Source organism: Alligator mississippiensis, chromosome 10 (genome assembly GCF_030867095.1).
Source record: "Alligator mississippiensis isolate rAllMis1 chromosome 10, rAllMis1, whole genome shotgun sequence".
Lineage (NCBI taxonomy): Eukaryota > Metazoa > Chordata > Crocodylia > Alligatoridae > Alligator > Alligator mississippiensis.
The window spans coordinates 36,252,295-36,278,241 of record NC_081833.1 but is presented as its reverse complement, the minus strand read 5'-3'; the positions used below and the strand labels follow the sequence as shown (position 1 = coordinate 36,278,241).

The 25,947-nt window shown below is 53.3% G+C and overlaps 1 protein-coding gene across 7 annotated transcripts; it reads right to left on the bottom strand.

Moving 5' to 3' along the window:
- Positions 1-1,183: 1,183 nt before the first annotated feature.
- On the bottom strand, positions 1,184-17,446 carry IL34 (interleukin 34). 7 transcript variants are annotated; one of them, XM_059713651.1, is made up of 8 exons: positions 17,357-17,446; positions 8,830-9,297; positions 7,968-8,071; positions 7,400-7,477; positions 6,364-6,537; positions 4,994-5,109; positions 3,260-3,397; positions 3,060-3,164 (listed from the first exon to the last, which is right to left on the bottom strand). In XM_059713651.1, the coding sequence occupies exons 2-8, from the start codon at positions 8,855-8,857 to the stop codon at positions 3,149-3,151; spliced, it is 654 nt and encodes a 217-aa protein (XP_059569634.1). In that variant the 5' UTR covers positions 8,858-9,297; positions 17,357-17,446; the 3' UTR covers positions 3,060-3,148. The 7 variants fall into 7 exon arrangements, 5 of the variants coding, with proteins under 5 accessions (XP_006272838.1, XP_059569634.1, XP_059569635.1 ...); XM_059713652.1 differs by lacking the exon at positions 17,357-17,446 and having other exon boundaries at positions 9,112-17,314; XM_019489014.2 differs by lacking the exon at positions 17,357-17,446 and having other exon boundaries at positions 8,830-17,313.
- Between the last annotated feature and the right edge of the window lie 8,501 nt (positions 17,447-25,947).

Below are 25,947 nucleotides of genomic sequence, written 5' to 3'. Positions count from 1 at the left end.
GGCAGATATGGCAACCATCTTTCTGGCTTCAACCCAATTGACAATAACTGGGGAGAGGTCATTTTGATCCAAGGCAAACTCAGGCTTGAGTGATCACGTGTTCCTGAGGAAAGTAGAAGACATCCAGAGTCATGACAATGGTTACACCATTGCTTTTGTCCTCTCTCACTGCCAAACTGTTTCTGCACCTACTTTTGTACAGCACCCTTGCTCAGCACCCATGGCCCTGATGCCCACCAGTTTTGCAGGCTTGCAGTGAGACAGGGACCAGAGATAAGCCCCTGTGCCTGGGTATGTCTTAACTGGAAACCAGTACCAGAGCAGTGGCCAACCTTGGCCTCAGAGAACAAACCCCACCATCTGGGACCTAAAGGAGGTACGTCTTGTAGGATAGCGGCTTCATTCTCACCCCACTGGCTGATTGGGGTTGACTGAGAATTAATGGGCAGCAGTGCATGTGCCCATAAAGGTTCCCCCAGGGGATAATATCAATTGCAACTCTGCCCCTGTGTGCTGTCTGTGGTAGGAGGATCTGGACATGCAGAAAGCAATGCCGTGCACATGGGTTTTCATTCTGGCTTGAACTCCTCTATGAATCAGGAAAAGGAGAGGTTCAGAGCCTGGACAGCTGTGAGGACACAGAGCTCCCCGGCTGTAAACAGCTAGCCTGGAGAAGAGCTCAACATTGAATGGATGTTATTGAAAATCTGAAGGCTGGTGATCCCAGCAGCATGGAGGAGGATGTTGGTGGAAGACCTGGAGAATGCAGCATGTCAGCCAGGTAAAAGAGGCACAGCCCTCACTGGCTTTATTATTGCTGCAGCTGACTGAAAACTGGAATTTCTGCCCCAACCCATGGGAAATTCTGATAATTTTCCAGTGGGGTTTTTGTGCAGATGTGTGGTGAAAGGGCTCCCTCATCTAAATGATTTTTCTTGGGAAAGCACTTCACTGTCTATGAAGGCACAGCTCCTGGTCACAGGGGAGGACTGGGGGATGTCTCTTGCTATTCAGTCTGCACAGTCTTCTACTGGACATTTTGTTACAGCAGAAAAACTGTCCACCCTGTGAGAGAGAACAGAAAAACAGCCCCTGGGTCACCAATCCAGGGAAAGAGAGGATCTAGAGCATCAAAGGGTTTTCCAGGCCCCCCAGGTTATAAAATACTCTAGCTGCATCAATCTGGCAATCTTCAGTGCTCTGTATTGGCTTTTTATTGATTTTTAGTATTTTTTGAGCCTTTAGCAGACAGCTTTTCAAGTGCATCTGCAACCACAAGTGCAGGAAATGTACATTTTAATGAAAGCTGAGACCCCTGGTGTTGGAGCTTTAGGGAAAGGCAAAATATCATAAGACTCGCGATATATCAGAGCAGTTGGCAACACTGAAAGAAAGAACAGAGTGACATCATTGAGGATAGAAAGGAGATGTTCGCCCAGGGAGACATACATCCTGCTGCCCAAGCTCAACCTGGAACCAAGTCAGAGAACAGACAGGGCCCCAGACCTTGGCCTCAGCTTAAAGTGCTTAGTTACAACATCAGGCACTTCAGAAATCAGATTAGACAGAGGGATGGGCAACACGCATGACACTTGCTGGAGGTTTATGGTTCCTGCACCAACTGGCTCACTCCAGAGGGGAGCACAACACAACAAGCTGTAGGAAAAGTCACTGTTGGTCACTGCTGCTACTGCCAGTTGCACTGACCATCACAGGCCTTTGCCCAGTCACATGCCCTAGCACTAGGGAGGAATGGGAGGCATTGCTGTGTGTGGTCCCTCACACAAGTTGTCCAAGACAACATGTTTTATTCCTGCCTTGGATTGATACCACCTTTTTCAAGGACAGTGCCAAGTCATTATCTCCTTCCTTGGTGGGATAAGACTGAGCAGTGACGTTTGAAGTATGGTGGCTCTGTGTGAAGTGTGTGGATCTTGGCATATTCCTGACAACCCAGTCACCAGCATTCTCCAGAGTGCATCCAGTAGAGGTTCAGCATCCCTTAGCAGCTCTCTCTGCTGTTGTGGCCCTACCCCAAATACGTATTCTGGAAGTGTGATGCAGCTGGCCTTCCTCACTCAAGATGGGGAACAGAGTATGCATACACATCACTGCCAGGCCATGTCAGGCCCTCTTCTCAGAACCATGGAGCTTCACGTGGATGACTAACTCACTTCTGGGACAAGCCTTCAAACTGAAACAAGTTGCCATTGCTATTGTAGAGCTGTTCCTCAGGGATCTATTGTGGCAAATATCAAGAGGGGTAGCCATTAGCTGCTCACAAGAGAAAGAAGAGGTGGATTTGTTTTAGTCATGGCAGAAGAAGCTGCTCCCTTCCCAGACTTCTCAGGCCCAGGGAAATGTCCCAAGCCCTTCATGTGGCACTAGTGGATAAAGGTCTTCACACCTCTCCTTCACTCTCAATTTTTGTTGAGACGGCAAATCAATGCTCTGACTGTAGCACATCTTGGATCATGCTTTGGAACATATTGGCTTCATCTGGGCCCTGGGGACATACAAGAGCCACAGCACTACATAGAAGCTGGGATCGTGGAGCATGAAAGAGAGGGCCGAAGACACTATGGAGACCAAAGAAGGCATGGAGAGGTAAAGGAGATGGTAATGCTTCCGTTGCAATGTTAGGCAGAATCCCATTTACCTGCAGCATGAGAGACAGGAGGTATTTGTTACTGACATGCAAAACAGGCAACTCAAAGCTCTCAGGCTGGGTCACCAGCTGTTTGCAAGTTCTGAGTAACCCTAGTTTCTATGTTTCTTCTGCTCAGCTCACAGGGCAATGAACATGATGTCACAGGCAGCCTTTAATGTACAAAAGCCCCTTCATACCTCTCAGATATACTCCCCTGGGTGACCTTCACTGCGTAAGTAATGCTTGCTCTCCAAAGCTCCCAGCTAGAATTACCCATCTGAAGTTAGGGCTCCATATCACCCCCTGACCCTGCTACCTGGCGGACTAGGAGCCACCTCTGCTTCTTCCAAGCTTTTGTTCTTGGTCACTACTCACATGGAGTGCTGTACAGCATCCTCATGACCTTGACGCAGTTATCCAGCAGTGCTTTGGGTCTCACAGGCTTCCTGTTGCTCCCTGCCTCAGCGTCATGAATCCTCTTCACCAGGTCAGCAACAACTATATCCATATCCCCCTGCAGAAACAATAGTCTAGGGAGTTAACCAGCAGCCACCAGCACCTGACACAGACCCTCACTCCATGCTCTGCTCTGACTTGCTTTCTACTCACCCATAACCTGAATAATGCAGCTCTTCAGCCCAGTCCCAGAGGTCTTGTCTAGAGCAGGATGTAAAAAAGTAGTTGTGAACTGAGCAGTCAGACTCGGCAGTTGAAAGAGAACCACCACAATTAAAGCAGAAGTAACACCTGCCATAAAAAGGGTCAAGAATAAAAATGCTCCAGGTCTGACTGATTTGGCCATAGAGCATCTCAAGCTGGGTGGAGAAGTAAAAGTAGACATGATGCAGTCTGTTCAGAACATGGGGAGTGGCCTGATTAATTAACAAGATTATATTTCAATGATGAAGAAAGCTGCCCGCCAGGGATGTATAAACTGCAGGATAATGTCTTTGGTATCACATGTGAGCAAGGTTTTGTTAAAGACCATTCTGGAAAGGATTCCAAGAAAAGCAGACCAAAAACTATCACTGAGCAAGCAGGGTTTGGACCCGGAAAGGACACAAGGGATCATCATGATGAGAAAAGACTGAGAATGGGAACCACTGTTATATCTCTGCTTTGTCGACTTCACTAAGGCATCTGATTTGGTGGGGCATGATAAGTCATGGCTAATGATGCTTGAGAAAGACTTCCCGCTACTCTTAGTTGAACTGCTGTGGAAGCTGTGTCTTAATCAGAAATCAGCTACAAAAGTGGCAGGAGTAAGATTGGAGTGGCTTGTAGTCACGGAGGGTGGAGGGCAAGGATGCGTAGTATTGTCTTACCTATGCAACAGTCAAGCCGAGGTAGCAATGAGGAAAGTACAAAAAGATCTTAGAGGAGGCCTTAAGATAGCTGGAAGATTAATAAATAATTTGAGGCATGCAGGTAATGAAGTCTAGGATTGCCTTATTATCTGAGGAACTATGGGATTTGGTTAGCAGATTGCATACATTAGGAAAAATGTATGGACTATCAATGAATATCTTGAAGACAACAGACAATGGTCATAAGAAAAGAAGAACAAAACCTAAGGATGCTGATGAATAGGAAAGAGCTAGAGCAAGTTAACTTGTTTGTGTATCTGGGCTCAGTCTTTAGTCAAAATGGTGCATGTTAACAGGATATACAAAAAATATTAGGCTTAGCAAGAACAGCCCTAGAAAACTTACCAAGGATCAGGAAGAAAACAGGGGCTGGCTTCAAAACAAAAAGATTTTGCAGGCTACTGTATGGACAGTAGCCATAAGTGGCTGTGAATGTTGGACCCTTAAAAATGGAGAAATTAAGAGTTCAATTGAAAACTACTGAGAATTGCATGGATACCAAATAATGTAATGACAATGAGAAGTTTGGTATGACAAGATATCACATCAACACCATGGAGAGAGAGAAGTTAAAATTCTTTGGACAAGTGATCAGAGAAGAATGGGACTGCCCAGAGAAGACAATTGTGTGTGTAAGTGTGGAAGAAAGGAAAGGAAAACAAAGAACACGAATAAAGGAAGTAGAGTGGATGGAATAGGGGATCAATCAGACAGCAAGGTTAGAAAGGACTACACAAGTACAGGGAGAGCTGGTTTATTGTGTCACCAACGCTCAAATCAAGGAAGGTTCAATAACAATAATAATAATAATTCAAACAAAGCCCAAAAGCATAAAAGTGGAATTTGTCCAGGCCCCTGAGAAAAATTCCCTAACTCTCATGGAAAGTCTCCAGAATTGTATATGATAGTAAGTGATTAAGACTTTCATTTAGCTGAAAGAGCAAGTTGATTAATTGGGAGAAAGATTGGCACCTACCCAGTCATTAGGCTGCCACACCCCCAACTTTCCTTTGGTCCCAATCCCTGTGTGGTTAATTCAGTCGAAGGTGGGGGAAAGGCAAGCTGCTGAGGTTCTGACAGCTGGTAAAACTCCTGTAAGGTTTGCACATGGAAGAGGAGTCGAGTTTGCAGTCTCCCAGCTCCTACTGCCCTCCCTACACTGTAAGAGAGCCTAGGAAAGAAAAAAACCCAGCAAGCTGCGTTGGCCAGGAATCAAACCCCAGCCTCCCACATGGCAGGAAAGAATTCTATCACTGAACCACCAATGCTCCAGCTTCTCTGTACTCTTCTCCATTCATCTCCCTGTTCAGATCCTTCTCCCTTTCCCAACCAGTTGGAAAGAGAACGTCTGTACAACCACATCAGCAAAAGGGGCCGGGCCAGCTCTGGGGTGAGGCACTCACAGGAGGGAAGGCAGCTGCTGGCAGGGCAGCAGGGGGCAGCAACACCCAGGCACTGGCAGCTCTGCCCACATCTGCAGCTGGCTGCTGCCCTGTGGCCCCGAGCCCCATCACCCCCTGGGAGCCTGCTGCACTCTCGTCCTGAGCAGAACCTGATGAAAACCCACCCTGCCATGTCACAGGTAACTATCGGCACCTCCTGGCACAGGCCGAGCACCCCGGCAGATGGGGCCAAGCAGCCAGCATCTTCTGCCAGGGTCATATCACTGGCCCTGGGCAGTGCCTCCCGGCACTCGGCCTCTTGGGAGGGTGCTGGCAGCTGCCTGCCTGCCTCTCTTGCCTCCAATTCAATAGCTGACTGCCTGGGTAGGGCTGCACTGTACTGCATCTGCCAGGCAGCACAGGGACAGGCATCCTCAACACTGTACAGCCATCGAAAGGCACCCCGGCTTGGTGCATCGCAGAGGAGCCCAATGTTGCTGGGTAAGGCTGGACCTTGGGCCTCGGCTCCCAATGAAATCAGAGCCCTTGCTCTGAGCCTGCCAGGCTGCGCACCACAGCCTCGTGTCTATTGCTCTTCATCACTGATTTCCCAGCTGCCACTCCCCACCCCTAACTATGCCATCACTCCACCAATGCTGTCCTCCTGGCCAGGTACACAGCACCTGCCGTCCCATCCCATGGGCCCACTGCACAGATCCACTGAGTAGAGCTGAGGGAGGCATCACTCACCCACTGCATGGCTGCCTGGCATCAGGGTCCCCCTAGCAGCTCATCCACAGCAGTGCCTGCCAGAGTCAGCTCTGCTCTCCCTTTGCTTTCCTGGCACTGGAGCCTCTCATGATGGGCATTTGGAAAGTAGCAGTGACACAGTGCTGTGTGAGATAAGGGACCACTCCTAGGGCCTGTGTGTGTATGGGTGCCTACTGGTGGTCAGCATCCCCACCTGCTTGTACTTCTCGTACTCCGCGCCCAGGCCCTCAAGAAGGTCACAGAGCTCCTGCGTGTAGCTCCAGGACGGGTGTTGCTCTGGCAGCACGTCGCGGATCTTCAGCACCACTTGGGAGCTCACGTGGAACCACAGGTACCGCAGTGATGGCTCCGTGATGGCCTCATCTCGCTGGGGAGCAAAGAGTCAGCCTGGCAAGGGAGTGTGAGCATGGCCTCCTGGGGGAAGCTGCTTGGGCTCCACCAGCCCCTGGACAGCCCAGTGCCCAACGTGGCTCCCAGCCACAGCCAGTGCCGTGCCTCCTCCATTGCACCTGCTAACAGCTGTTCTCCCAGCCAACACCCCAGGGCCACCAGTCCAGACCCCAGCACTCCCTGGGATCAGTGCCCTGCTTTCCAGCTTGTCTACCCGACTCATGCTTAGCCCCTCAACTCCAGGAGAACCCAGTTCCAGCTTTTGCACCTGCCCCCTGCTCACTGCCTGCAAGCGCATTGGAAAAATCAGAACTGGATCTGACAATCCCTGCAATTCACTTAATGCATAATCCAACTTTTCCTAACCCAGCTCTGGTATTTCCAAGGCACCTCTCATCCCCATGTTCAGCTTTGGCAGCTGGCTCCCCTATGTGAAATAAGGACAACCAGCCCCTGATTACAGAACTCCAGAGATCAGGGCTAGTAAACAGTTGTTCCTTCCCCACCCAGATGCAATGAGAATCAGGTAGAAGCTGGTTTCAGAAATACCCAATGCAGAGCCTAGGAGTGCACAGCACTCCTACACCAAGGTGGCCTGGCATCTCACATTCTTGACACTTGTGGGAGCTCTGCTTGCCCAGGTCTGGCATGGGTAGATCTACCAGCCATGACCATGTGATGCAGGCCTGGAATATGCCTGGCATGGGCCTCCCCCAGGTAAGAGGCTTTAAAAAAGCCCAAAGGTGGCAGCAGTGCTGTACCCAGGGAGGTATTGACACTCAATGACAAACAGCACAAAGACAGAAAAGGCATCTGGAAAGCAGTAGCCGACTTCTCACCAGCCTGCTGACATTGGATGTCCTGAGCACCTCTTCATATTGCACAGTCACGGTGTAGTTGAGGGGGAAATAGTACTTCTGGAAAGGCAAACAAAGACATGACTCTAGTGGCAGAGATCACTGCTCTCCCCTCCCTGCCTCCCTGGGCTGGGGCAGTTGACCTAGTGATGATCCTCCCTGCATCCAAATTTGCAGCCATGAAATCATGTGCCAGGTGTCCCTGTGCTGCATGTGGTGCTCAGGAGGGTGAGCACTGACTGGTGGGTGGGCATCAGGGGAACTACTGGGTGCGGAGCACCTCAGAAAACAGGGCACATACTCAAGAGCCAGACCATGGATTCCTGAGGCGAGTGCCGGGCTCCAGGTTCTAATACTCGTGGCCGCTGCATTTACTAGATTGCAAAACACCCAGTAACAGCTCTGGCGACAGGCCAGGCTCCCCAGCAGCCAGCAAGGGTTCAGGCACAAGCAGGACCAGGGGCCATCCCCAGCAGGAGAGGCAGGAGCAAGGTGACAAAAGCACACACCAAGTACCCCGCTGTAGCGTGACCCTGAGGAAAAGACTGACCATGTACTGGAGCCGTTCCTTGTACTTCAGCTTGTCCTGCAGAATCCCTACGATCTCACACTCCTTCTGCATTACAGCCTCCAGCCCCAAGACAGCCAGGACATCTGCCAAGCAGCCCCCAAGGGGAAACAAGAGGTGTCACTCTGTGCTGGCCCAGCCCAGGGCATTCCCTCACACAGTCTGGTGCAGGAAAGGCTGAGCAGAGCTGGCAATGCAGTGAGGGAGTTTGCAGCAGGGGGCATGTGAGGAAGATGAGGACAAGGAAGAGGCTGTTTTTTGGTGCTGCAGAGGCAACTCTTCCTTTGTGTGCAGGTGTGGATATTGGGGAGCAGGATATAGGGAATGTTAGCTTTAGAACAGGGAATCAGCAGCCTCCTAGTGGTAGTAAAACTGGTGCTTTCTGTAGGAATTGCTGTGATTGGAAGTGTCCGGCAGAGAGCGCTCACGTACCCCAACCCACATGAAGGCCTCATCACATCTCTGTGTAGAACACAGCTGCTGGACCTGGTGCCTGTGGCTGTTACTTCTCCTGCGCTTCAGACCTGACCTCCATCCCACCCCTAATGCTCCTCAAGTGGGCTCGGCAGTGGCTCCACAGTCTCCCTCCTATTTGTTTGTGAGCCCCTGAGCCCAGCACGGTTCCTGCTCCCTGGATGGAGGCTGGACCTGGGTCACGGAGCTCCCACTGACCCGGAGGCCACAGGGATCAGCTGAAGCATGAGGGTCTACCTGTACAAGGGACTCCAACCACATCGCAGTGAGGTCATTGGACCTAGTTCAAGCTGCACCAAACCTTGGCAGAAACCATGAATGAGCCCCTCCTTGTTCAGAGGGGAGCACACGGGTGCCCCCTTTTACTTACAGATTAAGGACGTGCACAGCGGTCTCATGGCGAAGCTTGTATCCAGTAGTGAGCAGAGCAAGTCCAGGCCTACATGGCTATAACTGCACTTTGTTGTGGGGGGGAAGGGGCAGCCCCCAAAACACAAGAAACTCTCCTGTCTCCTCTGCAGGTGACTAAGTTGGGGGAGGCCAGTGCGGGTTCTGGGGATGCCAAGGACTCCCCTGCTTCCTCACTGGAAGCCTGGAAAGCCAATTTCAGAAGCTATTTCTCCTTGCGGCTTAGATTTTTGTGCACACTCACTGCAGCAGAAACACAAAGGTGGCAGCAGCTTGTTTCATCTCAACTGGCCAAGAGGACAGGCCCAGACCACAGCACTATGTCTGGGGCTGCACTGGAAGGAAGGAGGCTCTGAAGGTTGAAGGCTGTGCCTGGAGTTTGTTGCTATTGTTACCGTCCCTCCGCACTGCGTTTGATTTAACCTGGGATCTGTAACAAGAGATGCAGAGAAAAGCTGCATAGACCCAATGTTACCTAAGAGACAGGAGCAAGGGGACATGAGGGAAAGCAGCTCAGATTAGTGCAAGGTCAGAGGCATGAGGATAAGATCTAAATTCTTATCACCAGTAGATTAGAACTCTGCTGTCTTCCCCATCACGCTCACTCAACACGCCAGCGCTGGCTGGATTTCAAAGCTATTGTCAGTTTCCAAGTCAGTTTCTTTGACCTGGATTTAAAGACTTTAAAGACTTTAATCTACTGATCAAACTTTTTGCAAATCTCCTGGGTGACTTAAACCAGGTTTCAGTGGAAGCGTTTACACATGCGGTTTAATGTGCAGTAGACTATTATATTGCACATTAAAACATCATGTACAAAACTGCAATTATGCCAATGTTCAGTAAAGTAGGTTACTAAGCATTAAGGATCAATTAGAAATCATAACATTTGTTACTCTGCATTAAGGCAGTCTAGTGCACATTTCTTTTGTACCTCACATTGAACGTACTAAATTTAAAGCACCTTAATGCATGTGCAGATGCACCCAGTGTGTATCAAAGAAGACCCAAAGGGAAGCTCACATTACACGTATACACATAGACACAGTATCACAGAATGACAGCTTGAAACCACTGCTATGGTCTGCAGTCGTCTGATCATTTCTGGAACATGCAATCTACATTTTACAAGTCTCCTAATGTCTACATTAGGGATGAAATTCCTTTCTTCAATGCGCCTGTGGCTTTCCAGAGTGAATTCTTCATTAATACCTGCGGTAAGAACGGTTCACAATTACATTAACCACCCTGACTCCACTGACAAACCCAGCTGGAAATCCCAGAGCAAGTGAACCTCTCCTGTCAGACTGCCCATCCCAGTTGGGAGGGCAGAGCATCCCAGGGTCCATCTTCACGTCAGTAAGTTAAAATCACTTGCTTAGAAGCTAGCACCGCCTGAGTGAGCCTGGCTGGAGGGAGAACAATACAAAGTACTGACAGACCCACAGTATTATGAGCTCCAGCACATCAATGCTCTGGCTTTGACCCTCAAGAGACCAGTGAGCACAGAGGGATGTCACCAGGAGTCAATCCAGCACGTGGGGACCAGGTTTAGGCCATAGGCCAGGTTAGAAAAAGGCTTCAAAAGGTGGGAGCAACAACAGGGATGGAAACCTCTTCACTGGCTGCTGCAGGGCTGGTGCACACACAGCTCTTCTCATCACCCGGGCCCAATCCTGAAGCTTTCAGCAGGAAGGGAGACAACAATTGCTGACCCTGCAGCCAGGAAGGAAGACACATCGTTGGGGAACTTGCTTTTGGTGGGAAGTGTAAAAATGAAGGGCCAGTTCCCCGAGGGGTGTAAAGCAACAGGTCACTGATCTTGACCTGGGCACTTCCAGTTTACACCAGCTAAAGATCTGGCCCCAATAGGAAACTCCCTTGTGGGCACCACCTCCAACAGACATAGCCCACAGCTTTACCTCCAGCCTACTAGCATCAGGCATGTAAGGGGAAAAATGGCTCAAACAGCAGTGGTGTGACCAGGGTGTAAGGGACCAGGCAGAGGCACTACTCCCCCGCGGCATTCTGTGAATGTGCAAAAGGGGCGTGACTTACACGCATGGCCGGAAGTGCAGCTCACTGGAGGGTGCGACTTGACTCAGAAGAGACCAACTGCATTCTACAGCCTCCTCCAAGTCACTTCCCTGCTGCCTCACCTGGACCTTCAGCCCAGTTCTGGTGTCAGTAAGTGCTTCCCCCTGAGAGCAGTTCCCCCTGACTGCAGAAGCACCACTAGCCCTAGGGTGCCTCACCCCAGGAGCAGGCCTCCAGTCACACCCCCAAATGAGTAGTCTATACAGCTACTGGAGTGCCCCAAAATAAGGCCTCTCTCACTCAATAGTTGTAGCTGAATCCCATATGCATAGGCACCAACTTTTATTTTTTCTGGGGGTGGGGAGGGGCCTAAGATGATGCCCCCCAACAACCTCTCCCATGGCACAGCTGGAGCAGAGCCGAGCAGAGTCTGTGGCAAGGACGGTGGCGGATGCAGGCTGCCTGCTGCGGGCTCGGGGCTCCCCACCCTCCTACCCTCCCCCTAGGAGCTGCGCACTAGTGACATTGCCTTGGCAAGGCAGCAGCGGGGGGCACAACTCCACACCGCCACTCCTGCTACTGCTGAGCAAGCAGGGGGCACCGTAACATGGTGGTGGGGCCAGTGCAGGGCTCCCAGGGGAAGGGTAGCAGGGCAGGGAGCCCCAAGCCCACAGCAGGCAGACGGCATCCACGCCTGCACCGTGCACAAATCTTGGGGATATGTGATCCCCACATTCCTCCTTCCCAGCAGTGCATGCAGCAGCAGGGAGCCACCCCCTGCCTTCCCCCACCTCCTGGGCAAGTTGTCTGTGGCTCTCCTGCTCTCTGCCCTAGCCCATGGCCCCAAGCAGTGCCCTAGCTGGGCAGCACCCCCAGGCCCAGCCTCTGCCCCACTTCCTCTCTCACCAAGGGGGCCTCAATCTGCCCCGTTCCCCATAGACCTCCCTGCTGCCTGGGGCTGTCTTCCTGGCCATGTGAATACTCACTCAAATACTCATACAATACTGGGAATCCAGGACAAATGCTGTCCTAGAGTCATGCAGCCCAGGACTGGAACTTGATGTTCCCATTTCAGGACTGTCCCACCCAGTTAGGGATGGGTGGTCACCCTACCCTTTTGCTGAGGGGGGCCAGGGTCCTTGGGCCCCTACATACTTGACACCTATGCCCATATGCATCCTTCACATTAACCCTAGCCTCCTCCCTCCCTTCATGCTCTCCTTGTGACTTTGCACCACTGGTGAAACACTGAACACAAACACCAGCTCCAGCTGGACAGTACACCTCTCACATGGCCCAAATACCATTCATGTACTAGGCCCTGCAGCAGTCAGCTAGTGCACGGCATTTGCCTCTCTGCTTGCTACACTGAAGTGACAGGGAAGCAACATGCACTGGGTGGATAAGCGCGTGGCAGCCAACTCGTGTTCATTATTTTTCACTTCCCTGACCACATGATCAGCAGCTGGGTCCAGTTTGGGTTGGGTTTGACAGCTGTGGGAAATGCTGCCCTATCGGGAGCCCTAATATGGCTTAAGATGGGGCAAACAGCAGAGCTCCACTGGAGTCTAAGGGGCAGCCCTACAGCTGGTGTGAACCAACTCAGCTCTGCTGGGATTCAGAGGCAAAGCCCAGACTAACATCAATCAGCAAAGCTCCCCTGAAAGCAAAGGGCCAGCCTCTTACCTAGCATAAATCAAAGTGTTCAGTTGGCTTCAAGGGGCTATTCCAGCTTTTACCCAATGAGGATCAGAATTTCACCCCTGGCCCATCAAGGGCTCTCTGGAGTTCATCAACGAACTGATTTACCCATCAGCAAAGCAGGCTGAGTAAGTGCAGGTTGCTCCTGGTGAGGGACACCCCAGCTCCCCCAGGGGTGGCCTTCTGGGCTGCACCTGCAGTAACAGGGATTCGGGCAGGGAAAGGCAGGGGGAAAACTGGACAATGGGAAGATCTTCCCCTTGCTTATGCTGCATGGGAATCTGCCTATAAAAGGCCTCCACCTCACATGCCCCATGAGGGAACCTCAGGCACCAGGACACACAAGGCACAGGGTACCTTATCACAATCAGGTCCTGATGGCCAGTCACCTCCAACAGCACCCTTCAAGTGTCCCAAATTGTGTCTGAGAAATCTGGTGTTGGAAGGGCATCTCTACTGCCAGCAGGAAGAAGGACTGGGCATCAGGCTTCCACTGGAACATCCTCAGTCACTATCCCTGTACACCAGGCATTTGTGAGTCAGCTGCACTGATGATCTGTCACTGGAGATGCCAAGCTGTGATTTGCCCAGATGGTAAATGTAAGACTGTGACAGTGTGTACCATACCTGGATCTTATACCTGGACCTCCAGAAAAGTAATTTCATATTGTACTTGAGTGGGGGGGAAGGGGAGTCCTGCCTTTTAATAGTAACAGGGAGAGAAGTATGAAATGCTGTGGCTAAAGATTCACTACCACTGGTACAACAGCATGAGGAGTGCCAGCTTCTGATGCCCTGGTGCTAAGCAGCTGCCTCGTGGCATAGAGAGGGGTGGTCCAATATGGATTTCCATAGTAGAGCCCTGGAGATGCAAAGTGCTATTTTAAATGCCTATGATAAAACCAGAACATAGGTGCGTTCAATTTAGCAAAGGCTCTGGCTTCATCCTCATGGGGAACCAGCCGTGCTGATCAGCACTGGTGCCCCCAGCATACAGAGCAACCCTGCATGTACAGATGGCAAGTACTCAAAGCAGGGATTTTTTCTGGGCCAGGTTTCCAGACTGTTTAAGTGCTGCAGGTGCCAGGCTGGATGCAGAGCCTTTGGAAAATCCGCCCACAAGCATCACAGAGGCACTGCTGGGTTCTCTGGACTGAGTGCCTTGGATACTCTGGCCTTAACTGCAAGTCCAGCCTGGGCCATCTCTACACCCTGCAGTGTGGTTAACTCTCAGCTTGAAACCTGGCAAAGATGGCAAAGAGACATGGATAAACAGAACTGAGAGGGACTTCTCAATTGTCTAGTCCAAATCCCTAGCCAAGGGGAAGTCTTTGTACAAACCATCCCAAACAAACACTTGTGTAACTTGTGTTTGAAAATTTCCACTGCTGGAGATACTACAGCCCCTCTCAGGGACTGTAAGAGAGCCTGGGGCTCTGCCACTTTAAAGGAGAAACAGCCCAAGGAGAGCCCTGGGGGACAGGCAGGGTGCAGCTAGTACTGGGTTGCCAGAGAGATGAACCAAGGCGATTAATTAGCAGGTACTTGCAAGCAACCCAAACGAGTCACCTGACCAGAAAGGGGCAGTGCCCTGGGAGAGAGATATAAGGCAGGACCAGAGCTAGGGCAGGAAACTTGACCATGGAAGTTGGGCAGGGACAGAGGTTTTTGGAGGTGCCTGTAACTGGGAAGCAAACTAGGAGTGTGCCAGGCCCTGAGACAGCTGGGGAAGCTGAGGTCTAGCAGCTGATTAAGACCCAGGTTGGGTAGTAGTTTTGTTATAGCCAGAACAGCTTGTGTTTGGTTTCAGTTTTGTCTGGCCCCAGGGGGGACCAACAGGGTCTAGTGCCTGGTGATTTGGGGGGACTGTTAGGGGTGGCTTGACGGTCCCAGAGTGCATAGTGGGGTGCAGCAATCACACAGTGCCTGTGGGGGGACACCCAGCATGCCCACAGGGGCAATCTTATAGAGCCTGTGAGAGGTGATCCCATAGCACCCGGGAGGGGTGAAGTAGGCCTTGGAATAGATAGGCCTGGGGACTGGGGCCAGGAAGCCCAGAGCCCAAAGAGGGGCAAGAGTTGGATTTAGGGGCCAGAGGGCCAAAGGCCCACAGCAGGGCAGACAGGTCCTGGGGCCCAGGTAGAGAGAGACAGAGAGCCCAGGGAGGCTCAGCAGCCTGAGAGAGGGCACAGATAAAGGCCTTGGAAGGCAGACAAAAAACTGGGAAGGCCAAAGCTCATTTGGTCAGTGTACTAGGGCTAGAGGGCTCAGCGAGAGCAAAATGACCAGAGGCCAAGAAGGCCGAAGCCTGACATGGGAACAATGACAGGATCTCTCTAGGTCCCATGGGCAGCCTCCCTCCTTTCCTAATAACAACATCAAAGGTGTGGCAGGGGAGCAAAGGAGGTAACGGCCCCTCGAGTTAGAGGCCAGGCAGGAGCTGTACATGCTGCGGCCACCCCTGGGACCCGAATCTGTCACCATTCAACAACATTATTTACACTCAAAGACTGTTGTCAAATCCCCCTCTCAGTCTCCCCTGTTTGGGATTAAGCCAGGTGTGGACAATTATTTTGGCTGGAGGGCCACTTAACAAGGTTTGATGAGTTGTCAAGGGGCACAACAGTAGCTCTGCCCCTTGACGGGTGCCCCACTCCCTGGCTGCCATCTCGGGACTGGAAGTCCTGCCCCCTAGCCCCTGACCTTTGCCACCAGAAGTTGCCCCCTTTTAAGGCAACTTGGCCTTAAGCTTGGCACTTGCCACCTCTGGGCTCCCACCACTACTGCGCCCCTGCCATCACAGCCGTGCCCCCCACAGCCACCAGGGGCACCGTGTTCATGAATGCAGATGGCAATCATAAACGCAGTGCCTTATTCATGGATTTCGCCATTTGCGGGGGATACGAGAACGTATCCTCCATGAATAGCGAGGGTCTCTTGTATTTTAATTTTATTTCAAAAAATACTTTTGTCCTGATGTACATGTGTTTGCATAGTGTATATAGAGGTGATTGCATAATAGCTCAAAATAATCTCTTATTCTTGCATATCGTGTGTGGGTGGGTGGGTGTAGGGTTTGTGGGGGGTGTGGCTGTGTTAGGGAGTGGGGGGGCTTGGGGGGATGGTGTGGGATGGGGGGGTTGTGGAGGTGGTGTGTGTGGGGGCCCCTCCCACACGCCCCCCATGGTGCACAGCCCCCGCTGCTCACAAGAGCAGCAGCCGGGGCTGGCCCTTGGGGTGCTCATGGCCTGTGCAGTTCGGGGCTCCAACCAGTTCCAGGATCTGCACGTGGTGGCAGAAAGTGGGGCCAGGCTGCTGGCTCCATTGCACGGGGCTCCCTGCATATCATGTGCAGCTCTCAGGACTTGGCCAGAGTTGCGCATTGCAGGCTGGGGGAGAGGGAAGTCCCATGTGATGGAATTGGCAGCCTGGCCCCGCTCCCTGCTGACATGTGCAGCTCCCAGGACTCCATCAGGAAACGGGGAGCAGGGATGAACCAGCCTGGCTCTATTGCATGGGGGTCTGTCATGCCCAGCGGAGTCCTGGGAGCCGCATGTGGCAGCAGGGAGTGGGGAAGGCTGCCGGGTCCATCACATGGGGCTTGTGGTGCTACAAGTCCTGGGAGCTGCACAGGAGCTGCGCCGCGCCGTGCCGCGCAGTGGAACCGGGCTGACGTGGGCTCCATGCGCCTGCCCAGCTTCCCCCCACCAACCGCCACGTCCCTGCCTGCTGCCCAGAGTGCTGCAGCAGGGACATGAGGCGCCTCTGGGGGGAAGAGGGCAGCCAAGCAGCTGGGCCCCTCCTGCGCACAAGGCGGGAATGGTAGCGCGCTGCCCGGCGGGGAACAGGCAGGACTCAACCCCACCAGGAGCACAGCAGAGCCGGCCATGGGCTGGGCTGGATGTAATTAATTGGTAGCCGAATGAAATCGCCTGGCGGACCAAATGTGGCCTGCAAACCATATTCCCCTCCCCCCCATTAAGCAATCCCAGTTCTTCCAGCCTTTCCTCATCTATTGCGCTTTCCAGACTCCTCAGTAAGGCTGGTGCTGTCTGGATCGTCGTCCACCAAAACCTGCACGTTGCACAGGTAGAGGTAGTTGGATCAGCAGGAGATGCCCTTGCTCCAGGGAAGCCCTGGCTGGAAGCTCTCGGCCCAGCGGCCCCGGGTGCTCGGGCCTCCCTCGTGCCCTCGCTGCTCGCAGCCCCTGGCACCGCCCTGGGCCCCGGGGCTGCGGCATTTGAGCCCCTAACTCTCGCTAGCACACTTGTGTGAGCCCCCAGGAGCCGGGGGAGCGAAGGGCGGCTCTCCTGTGCCTAGCGGACAGGGAGGACACGGCTGCCCTGACTGCCGGAGCCCGCTCGCCCCACAAGCCGGCGGGGCAGGTTCCCGCACCCGGGGGCGCCGACCTGGGCCGGACTCGCGGGCGCGGTGGCGGGTCCCTGGGCTCTGCCTCCGCTGCGCGCGCTCCCCGGCCCCAGCCCCGGCCCCGGCCCGCAGGCGGCGAGGGACGCAGGCACCTCCCCGCGCCGGGCAGGGGACGAGGCAGCTTCCCCGGGGCCGCCGCCCCGCCCCGGCTCCCCCCGCGCCGCGAAGCGTCGGAGCCCGGCCCGCCTCCAGCCCGGACTCTGCCTCCGCTCCGCTCCGGCCGCCCGCCCGGCGAGGTCCGGCCCAGCCGCTGCCGCCGGCCCCGCGCCCCCCCCGGCCCGGCCCGGCCCGGCCCGGCCGCCCCGCGCGCCGCGATCGCAAACCTCGGGGCGGCGGCGGCTCCGCGGGTGGATGTCTCGGGCCGGGGGCGCGGACCCCCAGCGCCCTCGTGGCCCCGGGCGGCTGCGCTGCGCTGCGCTGCGCTGCGAGCCGGGAGCCGCCGCCTCCTGCCGGCGCCCGCCGCTGTCCCGCCTGCCGCCCCCGACCCCGACCCTGGCTCTGGCTCCGCCGGAGGCAGCGACACGTGCTCCTCGCCCCGCCCGGATCCGCCCCCGCCCCCGCCCCCGCCCGAGGGACCCGCCGCAGCCTCGCGGAGCCGCCCCGACGGCTCCCGCCGCCGCTCCCTCGCAGGCACCCGGGGTCGCGCTGGGCCTTGCCTCGCCCGCGGGCTCAGAGCCTCCCAGGCCGCTGCTGGGGACGGCTCGTGCCTCCGGCCAGGCCGTCTCCGCGGCCCCCCGTCTGCCCTGCCTTCTGCAACCGTGCCGGGGAAGGCAGCCCTTGTCCCAGCTCCACCACGGCTCGGCCATGGGTCTGGAGGTGACTCAAGGGTCCAATCCTTGGGCCACACACCTCTCCGCAGGCATTGCAAGTCTTCCATAGTTTCATAGATGGTAGGGTCGGAAGGGACCTGAGCAGATCATGAAGTCCGACCCCCTGCCATGGCAGGAAAAAGTACTGGGGTCAAACGACCCCTGCAAGGTGTTCATCTAACCTCCTCTTAAAGACCCCCAAGGTAGGAGCCAGCACCACTGCGCTTGGAAGTTGGTTCCAGATCCTAGCTGCCCCGACTGTGAAGTAGCGCCTTCCAGTAGGCTGCAGGCCAGGATGCCTCTCCTTTTCCTTCCTCCCTTGTCTCTTTGCTCCAAGGGAGAGAGACATCCCTCCAAACAGGCAGCCGCTTGGTTGAGGTTGCTGCACCGCTGGGGTCAGGCATCCACACGCAGCAGCACCTGGCACAGCGAACTCTGCTCGAGGATCACTGACTCCATCATTAGTCACTGGCATTGAGTGGGTGAGGGCAGCGCTGGTGCATTCCAGTGAGGTCCATCACTTGCCTTCTCCCAGTGGGCAGCTGCGAGCCTGTGGCCTTCGTGTGGCCTGGGGTCTCTCTCCAGCCACAGCTACAGGAGACCCAGTGAGTGGAGAATCCCCAGGAGATGGGAAGGCCGGTTGCCTGGAGGGGCCAGCACAGGGAATAGCCCTTCTGGAGTGGGATGCCAGGCCCAGGGTTGTGCAGAGCCACTCTCGAGACCTGGACCTGCTGAAGGCCATTCTTCCCAGGGCCACCATCAGCCCAGATGCCAGCTAGTCTCTCCCCTCTCCTTGGAGGTGTCTCTCACTTCCTTCCTGCCTTGCCACCCTGTTTTCTCAGTAAGGCCAGGATAGTTGCAAATGCTCCCAGTTGGAACACCCTGCAGACACGAAGCAGGGGTTAAACAAAAGACAGCCTGGAAGTTGGACAAAGCAAATAAATAAAACTGAACTAGGGAGCAAAGTCTGTTCCTGGCTTGGCTGGTGCCAAGCTCTGGTGTGGCAAGGGGGTTGGGGAGGGTTGTCTCTGTCAGAGAGGCAGTGCCAGGGATGAGAGACTTCTAACCAGCACCTGGTGGCCAGCTTGACCTAAGTGTAGTATCAGGATGCAGAGCAATGGCAGTGTCTGACAGCTCTTGTTCTTGTGGGTAGGTGAAGAGAGGAGAGGGAGCTCTTCAGGCAGCAAGGCCTGAAAAGATTAGGAGCTCTGTAAGTGGCTATTTTATCCCAAACTTCTGTTCCCAAGCCACCTAGGATCAATTGTAACCAATTTCCTCAGACTCATCCCCAGCCACAGATATGCTGACTCCAGGCCCATTCCAGGAGGGGTCCCATGAAGACCACGGGGCAGTGACAGGGCAGCAAAAACAGCTGTGAAAGACCTCACAGACCTTACTAGGCAGTGCTCACTCCCAGACTTACCACCTCCTCTACAGCACTGCCCCACAGGCAGCTGGTTCCCTCCTGTGGTCTGGGGTCTCTCCAGCCACAGCTGCCTGAGACCCAGTGGATGGGGAATGAAAGACCCTCTGCATTGGAGATGGAAAGGGAGGGGCCAGCACCAGGAATTGCTCTTCTGGGCAGTGACTCCCCAGCCCTGGACCTGCTGAGAGGCATTTTTCCCAGGGCCACCATCAGGATATGCCCTGAAACGTGAGCCTTCTGGCAGCCTTCTAGGAGGGACATCCAGTCAGAGCAGGTCTTAAATAGGAGGGACAGAGGCTGGAGAAACAGGAGGAAGGGGCTGGTTATTACCTTGGAGACCAGCATATCACTCAGAAACATTCCTGGCTTCAGGCTGATGACAAGGGCCCATTTGGAAGTTTATGCAAATACAGCACATTAAAATCATTTCAGCCAGCTTCGGGAGACTCATTCACTCTCCGCAGCAGTAGGGCAGAAGGAAGTCAGGGAAGACATCTGAACCAAGGCCACAGACTGCTAGTGAGGCTCCACCCTGACAACAGCCCCACATATCTATCAGTGGCTCCCTAGCAGTCGGGCATGGCCCCAGCTCCTGCCTAAAAATGTTCCTCTGTCTGTGTCATTTTGGAAAGCCCCTTGCTGCCTTCAGCCTGGGAGTGGGTGCCTCCTGGCACTCCCACAACAGGCCCCAGCATGAGGACAAGGTTGTGCTGGGCATTTCCCTGGGGAATTCTCAGGGCAGGGCTGTGCTGTAGTGATGGGCTGTGGGGCAACAGAGGCAGAGACCCCGCTGTCCCCTCAGCTGCTTGTTGTGGCATTAGTCAAATGAATGCCAGGGACAGCTGTTCATCTTCATCCCTCTTGACTCTTTTCCTGCCTAACTCTCCTGGGTCCTTTATAGCAGGCCAGAGGGACATGCACCCACATGGCATTCTCCAGCTACCTTGGGCTGGATTGATAATGGAAAGGAATGCCAGGCCACCAGCCCTCTGGGTTAACTCTTTCTGCCTCTTCCAGTGCTGCCACATCTGGGAAGAGAAGTAAAATTGTGAGGGTGGATGGGACCATTCACCTGGGGATCTTGTTATGTTTTAAACAATTGCAAAATTCCCCCTATCTGAAGAGTCTGGTCTTCCACAGGTAAGTGATACATCATTAGCTGCTTTGATATCAGCTATGGCAATAAGGTACAGGGGTAGAAGTGGACACACAGCTGGCACTGCTTAAACTGCAGTTCTTCAGAGTGGTTTAATCTGTGTGGTGACAATCCAGACAGGGATTCCTCTTTGCAGTTGGTATCTGTTATTGAACAAGGGGCAACTCATCCTGCTTGGGTCTTTGGGATCCTGGGGGGGCTGCCAATGTGAAAGCTTCACTTGGAAAAAATGAGTTTCTGTGCTATTGCTGATCCAGGGGGGCAGTTCTGTCTGGTGGCTGTCATGCTTGTACCTCTCACTGCTTCATACCACCTGTCCCTGTCCAGGCTGGGCTCCCCTTGAGGTGGCCTCTGCCTCCAGCCCCAAACAAGGGGATTGGCTCCAGCCAGCACCACTTCTCTTGGTCATGCCATCCCAACACCTCCCAGGAAGATCACTCAATGAAAGCAAATGCCCACAGCGAGCTGGTCTGCCATCCTCAAGTCAAACATCACAGAGCATTTGCAAGTACCTAACACAAACCTGTATATGGCATAGTGAAGCCACATATACACTGACTCTGTACTGAATCAGAAATAGGGGAGTTGCGGCTGGGGACCTTAGATTAAATTCTGTGGAAATTCAGGCACAGTCCCGCAAATCATTGAAGCATGTGTCAAACTCTGCACACAACTAGCTCCTGGGACAGCCGCTGGCTTGGTTTGTGCACAGTTGTTTTGTCTAATGGTTTCATGTCTTACATTCATGGAGCTGTGAGCACCTCCATATATTGGCTGGATGCGGTCTGAGTCAGAGGGAGTTGAATGTCCTCAGTCCCAAGACTGCAGATGATTTTTTCTGTATCCTCCATGGCAGCAACAATCACTGCAGATCATTCATTAGGGGGACACTGTGCTCCCATAATACAGATGAATTTAACAATGGGAGCCCTTTGAATGGCAGAGGGTAGCAGGAATAGACTCATCACAGAACAATGTGATTTACTATCACCATGAGCAGGGCCCTGGGTCTTGCCAGGGTTAGGGGAAAAAGAAAGAGAGGGAACTGGAGGCAAATGTGAGGAAAAAAATGCGTGGGAAGGAACATGTTTCTGCACATGAATAAGGAGCTCTGGGAATCCCCTGGCAGAGTCGGCAATAGTTTTTCCACCAGCTCTCCCCAGACTCCATCCAGCTCCAGCACAGTGCCCTGCCTTCTTGGCACTGCATTTTTTTCCTCAAATGACAGCCAAGTTGGCAGGCAAATGAGCCAATCATGGAAATAATACTCTGCCACTGAGGTGGCAGCAGCACCTGGCTGACCAAGAGACACTACCGAACTGCACAGACTCATTCTGTATCCAGGCATCACTTGCCCACCATGGGAATGTGGCCACCGCTGCCTCAGCCGGAGTGTAGAAGACAGCAGGCTCCCCACAGCTGAAGTGGGAGGGAAAGGGCAGGAGAGACAAGAGCTGGTTTCTAGGAATCATGGGACAGCTTACTGAACAAGCACCAATCCTAGAGCTGCTGGATCCCACACTGGAATTGGGGGTTCCCTCAGCCCACTCCCCCCCCCCCCCCCCCCCCCCCCCAGAAATCAGGGCTAATGTCAGCTCTGGTCTGCCCAGGGCTTTAACTCTGAGATGAGAGCTACAGGGAGGGGCTATTATTGCTCAGCAGTGGAGATCAAGAATACTGAAAGCCAGGACATGGATTGTGATCATCAGGCTGAGAGACCAACACTGGATTCTTCCCAAGGAACTGAGATCTTCAGGGACTGCAAATGCTCACAAATATTTGGTGCCACAACTGACCTAAAAGCTGGTACTGCCAGCAGAGGATTTTGTCCCTCAGTCCCATGCTGAAGCATTACTTTCATCACAGATCAGACAATGCCACCAGGACTGCATCCCATAACACTAGGAGGAAGTAGTGCCTCAACTTAGCAGAGGAGGCTGATAGCCTTTGAAGCTGCTGGTCACTGATGATCTGTTCTAGTGAGAGCCAGAACTAAGGTGCCTGTGCGCCTTCTGTTTGATGTCAGCTACTTTTGAAAGCAACAACCATATGGTGTTGCTGACTTGCCCAGTGAGGCTGTAAGGTGGACAGAGAGGCTTGGCTGTGAGTTTGCTCCTTGGTCCCAGCAGATAGTAACAGGTAACTGGTCTCCATTAACATTGCACCCCAGTCTCTTTCAGTGTTTACACAGAACAAAAAAGGGGAATAGAGGTGCTACACGCTGCAGTGCCTTCTGTATGCCAAGGACACCCAATCACACATTGATCACATTCAGATTTGGTTGCTCTGCCACCCTCCCACAGAGATTTGGTTTTTTTTTTAATTTTCCAAGCCAAATCAGCCAAAACAAATTCCAAATCCAAGAGTCAGTCGAAAACCATAAGTGGCCCTACTTCCAGCAAACATCCTCCACCTCCATCTGGGGCTTCAGATGTTCCCAAATCCTTTTGCGGGCATCCTACTTGCAGGCCCAAGTCCGGAGGCTTGGGGTTCGGATGCCCTCAAGTTTTACTTTCCCTCAGCCATAAGGCCCCAGGAGCAAGCTAGGGAGGAGTCTCCCATTTCCATAAGGTGGGCATAAAGCCAAGGTTACCTATGCATTACCTATCCCATGCCAGCAGAGTGGTCTTCCCCAGGTGCAACTAGGAAGCCACTGTGGTGATCACGGTATTTCCCCCAACTATGCTTGATCTGAGCCCACAAGAGGCCCTGCAGAGATCAGGATGAGCATGGAGGGGTGATGGTGGATGTCAGCCAAGCCACATTCCTGGAAGCGATGCCTGTGGGCACAGGGACTCACAAAGAGGAAATGATTGTGGTAGCTCTGGGGGGTACATGAGATAGTTCATAAACTCAAGGTCACACTGAGACTCACCACTTCTCAGTGAGATGACTGAATTCATATCAAAAATTGGCTGATGGGGCGCACCCAGAGAGTGGTGGTGGACGGGTTGTACTCGACCTGGCAGGATGTGAACAGTGGGGTCCCCCAGGGCTTGGTCCTGGGGCCTACACTGTTCAACATCTTCATCAGCGACTTGGACGAGGGGGTGGAAAACACATTGTCCAAGTTTGCCGATGACACCAAGATGTGGGGAGAGGTGGGCACGCTCGAAGGGAGAGAGAGGCTGCAATTAGACTTAGACAGACTAGAGGTGGGCAGATGGTAATAGGATGGGGTTCAATGTAGATAAATGCAGGGTGCTGCACCTGGGGAGAAGGAATCCACAGTATACATACAAGTTGGGGAGCTCCCCCCTTGTGAGCAGAGAGGCGGAAAGGGATCTTGGAGTCATTATTGACTCCAAGATGAACGTGAGCCGCCAATGCCAGACCACAGCCAGCAAGGCCAGCCATACCTTGTCATGCATCCAAAGGTGCATCTCAAGCCAGTCCAGAGAGGTGATACTCCCCCTCTGCGACTTTGGTCAGGCCACAATTGGAGTACTGCGTCCAGTACTGGGCGCTGCACTTTAAGAAGGATGTGGCCAGCCTTGAGAGGGTTCAGGGGAGGGCCACCCGCTTGGTTGGAGGGCAAAAGGGCAGGCCCTATGGGGAGAGGCTGAGGGACCTGAATCTGTTCAGCCTCAGCAAGCGGAGGCTGAGGCGGGATTTGGTGGCTGCCTACAAACTCGTTAGGGGAGATCATGAGCAAATAGGAAGAGCCCTATTCTCCCCAGCAGCAGCTGGGCTGACGAAGAACAATGGCCAGAAGCTGCTAGAGAATAGGTTCAAGTTAGAGATTAGGAGGCACTATTTCACTGTCAGGGTAGCTAGGATCTGGAACCAACTTCCTAGGGAAGTGGTCCTCGCTCCTACCTTGGGTAAATTAAAAAAGAGGTTGGATGAACACCTGTCTGGGGTCATGTGATCCCAGCGTGTGCTCCAACCAGTGGCAGGGGTGTAGACTAGATGATCTATTCAGGTCCCTTCTGACCCCTAACTACTATGAAACTATGAAACATCCATCTCCAGTAAGGCAGAAGGCTGCAGCCACCACTTTCTAACATGGACTTTGTGACTCTCGTCCAAGCCTTTGTCACTTCTAGGAAAACAAATGCAACATGTCCTTCAGAGGCTGCCCTTACTATTTATGAGGGAGCTCCAGCCCCTGCAGGTGATAGCTGGAGGCTGTGAAGAAATCTCCTACTGTCTGTCCCTGGATTGGGACATGTCATCTTGGGGGGAGAATGTAACACCCACACACACTTGTAATTGTGTGTGGTCAAGTGTTTCAGGATTTATTTTGCTGTGTATCTTGTTTGTACTGTATAGGACCACCTCCCATCCCTTTTTGGGTACAGACCCTTTGTCTTAAGCTTCTTGCCAAGTAACCTGTGGAACTAGTTTGGTGACTCTGGTCACTCCACTGAGGGCTGCTGACCACTTTTTAAAAGGATGGGTCTGCATCAGCAAGGTTCAAATAATTCCTGTTTCTGGTTGGAGCCAGGTGATGAAGTCAGAAAAGTTATTTAAGGGCCAGGTCACCTGGTCAGGGGTGGGGTGGGGAGAGGGCTTCCTCCAGCAGGCATTTAGGAAACACACAGAAGCATGGGCCTCCAGAATCCTCTGGATGTATTTGTAAGTAGCCTACCTGAAATTTAGCCAGTAAATTAGGGTTATGCATCTTTAACTGCATGTTAAAAGGGCCAATAAGCCTATTCTGTTTTGCTCAAGGTGTGTTTTTTTAAATACTCTTCTGTCTTGTATTCCTTCCACGTTCTCCCCCTCTCTGATTAATAAAAGCCATCTGTTACAGCATGCCTAGCTGTGAATGCTTGAGAGGAGGGACAGGCCTTCTCACTCCTAGCAGAGCTTGGCTGATTATTAACTGATTCTGTCCTACCAAAAAACATCCTGGGTGGCTCCAGGCTATAAGGAGCACCTAGAAATACTACCAGTGGGCAAAGCACCCTCAAGGTCTGCAAGGTCTGCGTACACTGGGCTGCACAGAGCCCTAACAGAGACCAGAGCTGGAGTGGTGGCAGCAAGTACCCCAAGCTTGTGGGCTTGCTCCAGAAAGGGGGTCAGCTGGACATTGGCACCCCAGGGGAGACACCTGAAGTGTAGTTTAGGTTGGGCACAGTGCAGCGGGTGGCACAGAGTAGTAGCACCCCCTACTGTCCTGCCACAAAGGCCTCATGAAGGGCATGGGTCAGTGCAGACATTTCACCTGTATTTACCATTTTACATTGACTTACTCCCTAAAACCCAACCAGCCTGGGGCCATCAGTGACAATGAGGAGCTACTTGTCATTGGTTCCTGCTCTCAAACACACCCTAAATGACAGCAGGCTCCTTTGGCTCTGGAGCAAGTTATCCTGAGCAGCTCATCAGGCCTGGGACAAAAGACTTCATAGCATCATGTCAGGCCACTGAATTGGCTAATCTTTACTGCACCCTTGCCACCTAGAGGTCTTTGCTGGCATGAGAAAGCTATTTGATAATATTATCTGCCCAAATAATTGCTTGGCTGGTTGCCTAGAGTGTCAGCAAGCTGGGGGCTACAGGCTGGCACCTGGC

Coding starts and splice junctions, on each gene's coding strand:
- IL34 (XM_059713651.1), bottom strand. CDS start 8,857: ATGAGACCGCTGTGCACGTCCTTAATCT. Junction 6,538..7,399: donor CATCCAATGTCAGCAGGCTG/GTGAGAAGTCGG, acceptor TTTGCTCCCCAG/CGAGATGAGGCCATCACGGA. Junction 5,110..6,363: donor AGTACGAGAAGTACAAGCAG/GTGGGGATGCTG, acceptor CAAACCTTACAG/GAGTTTTACCAGCTGTCAGA.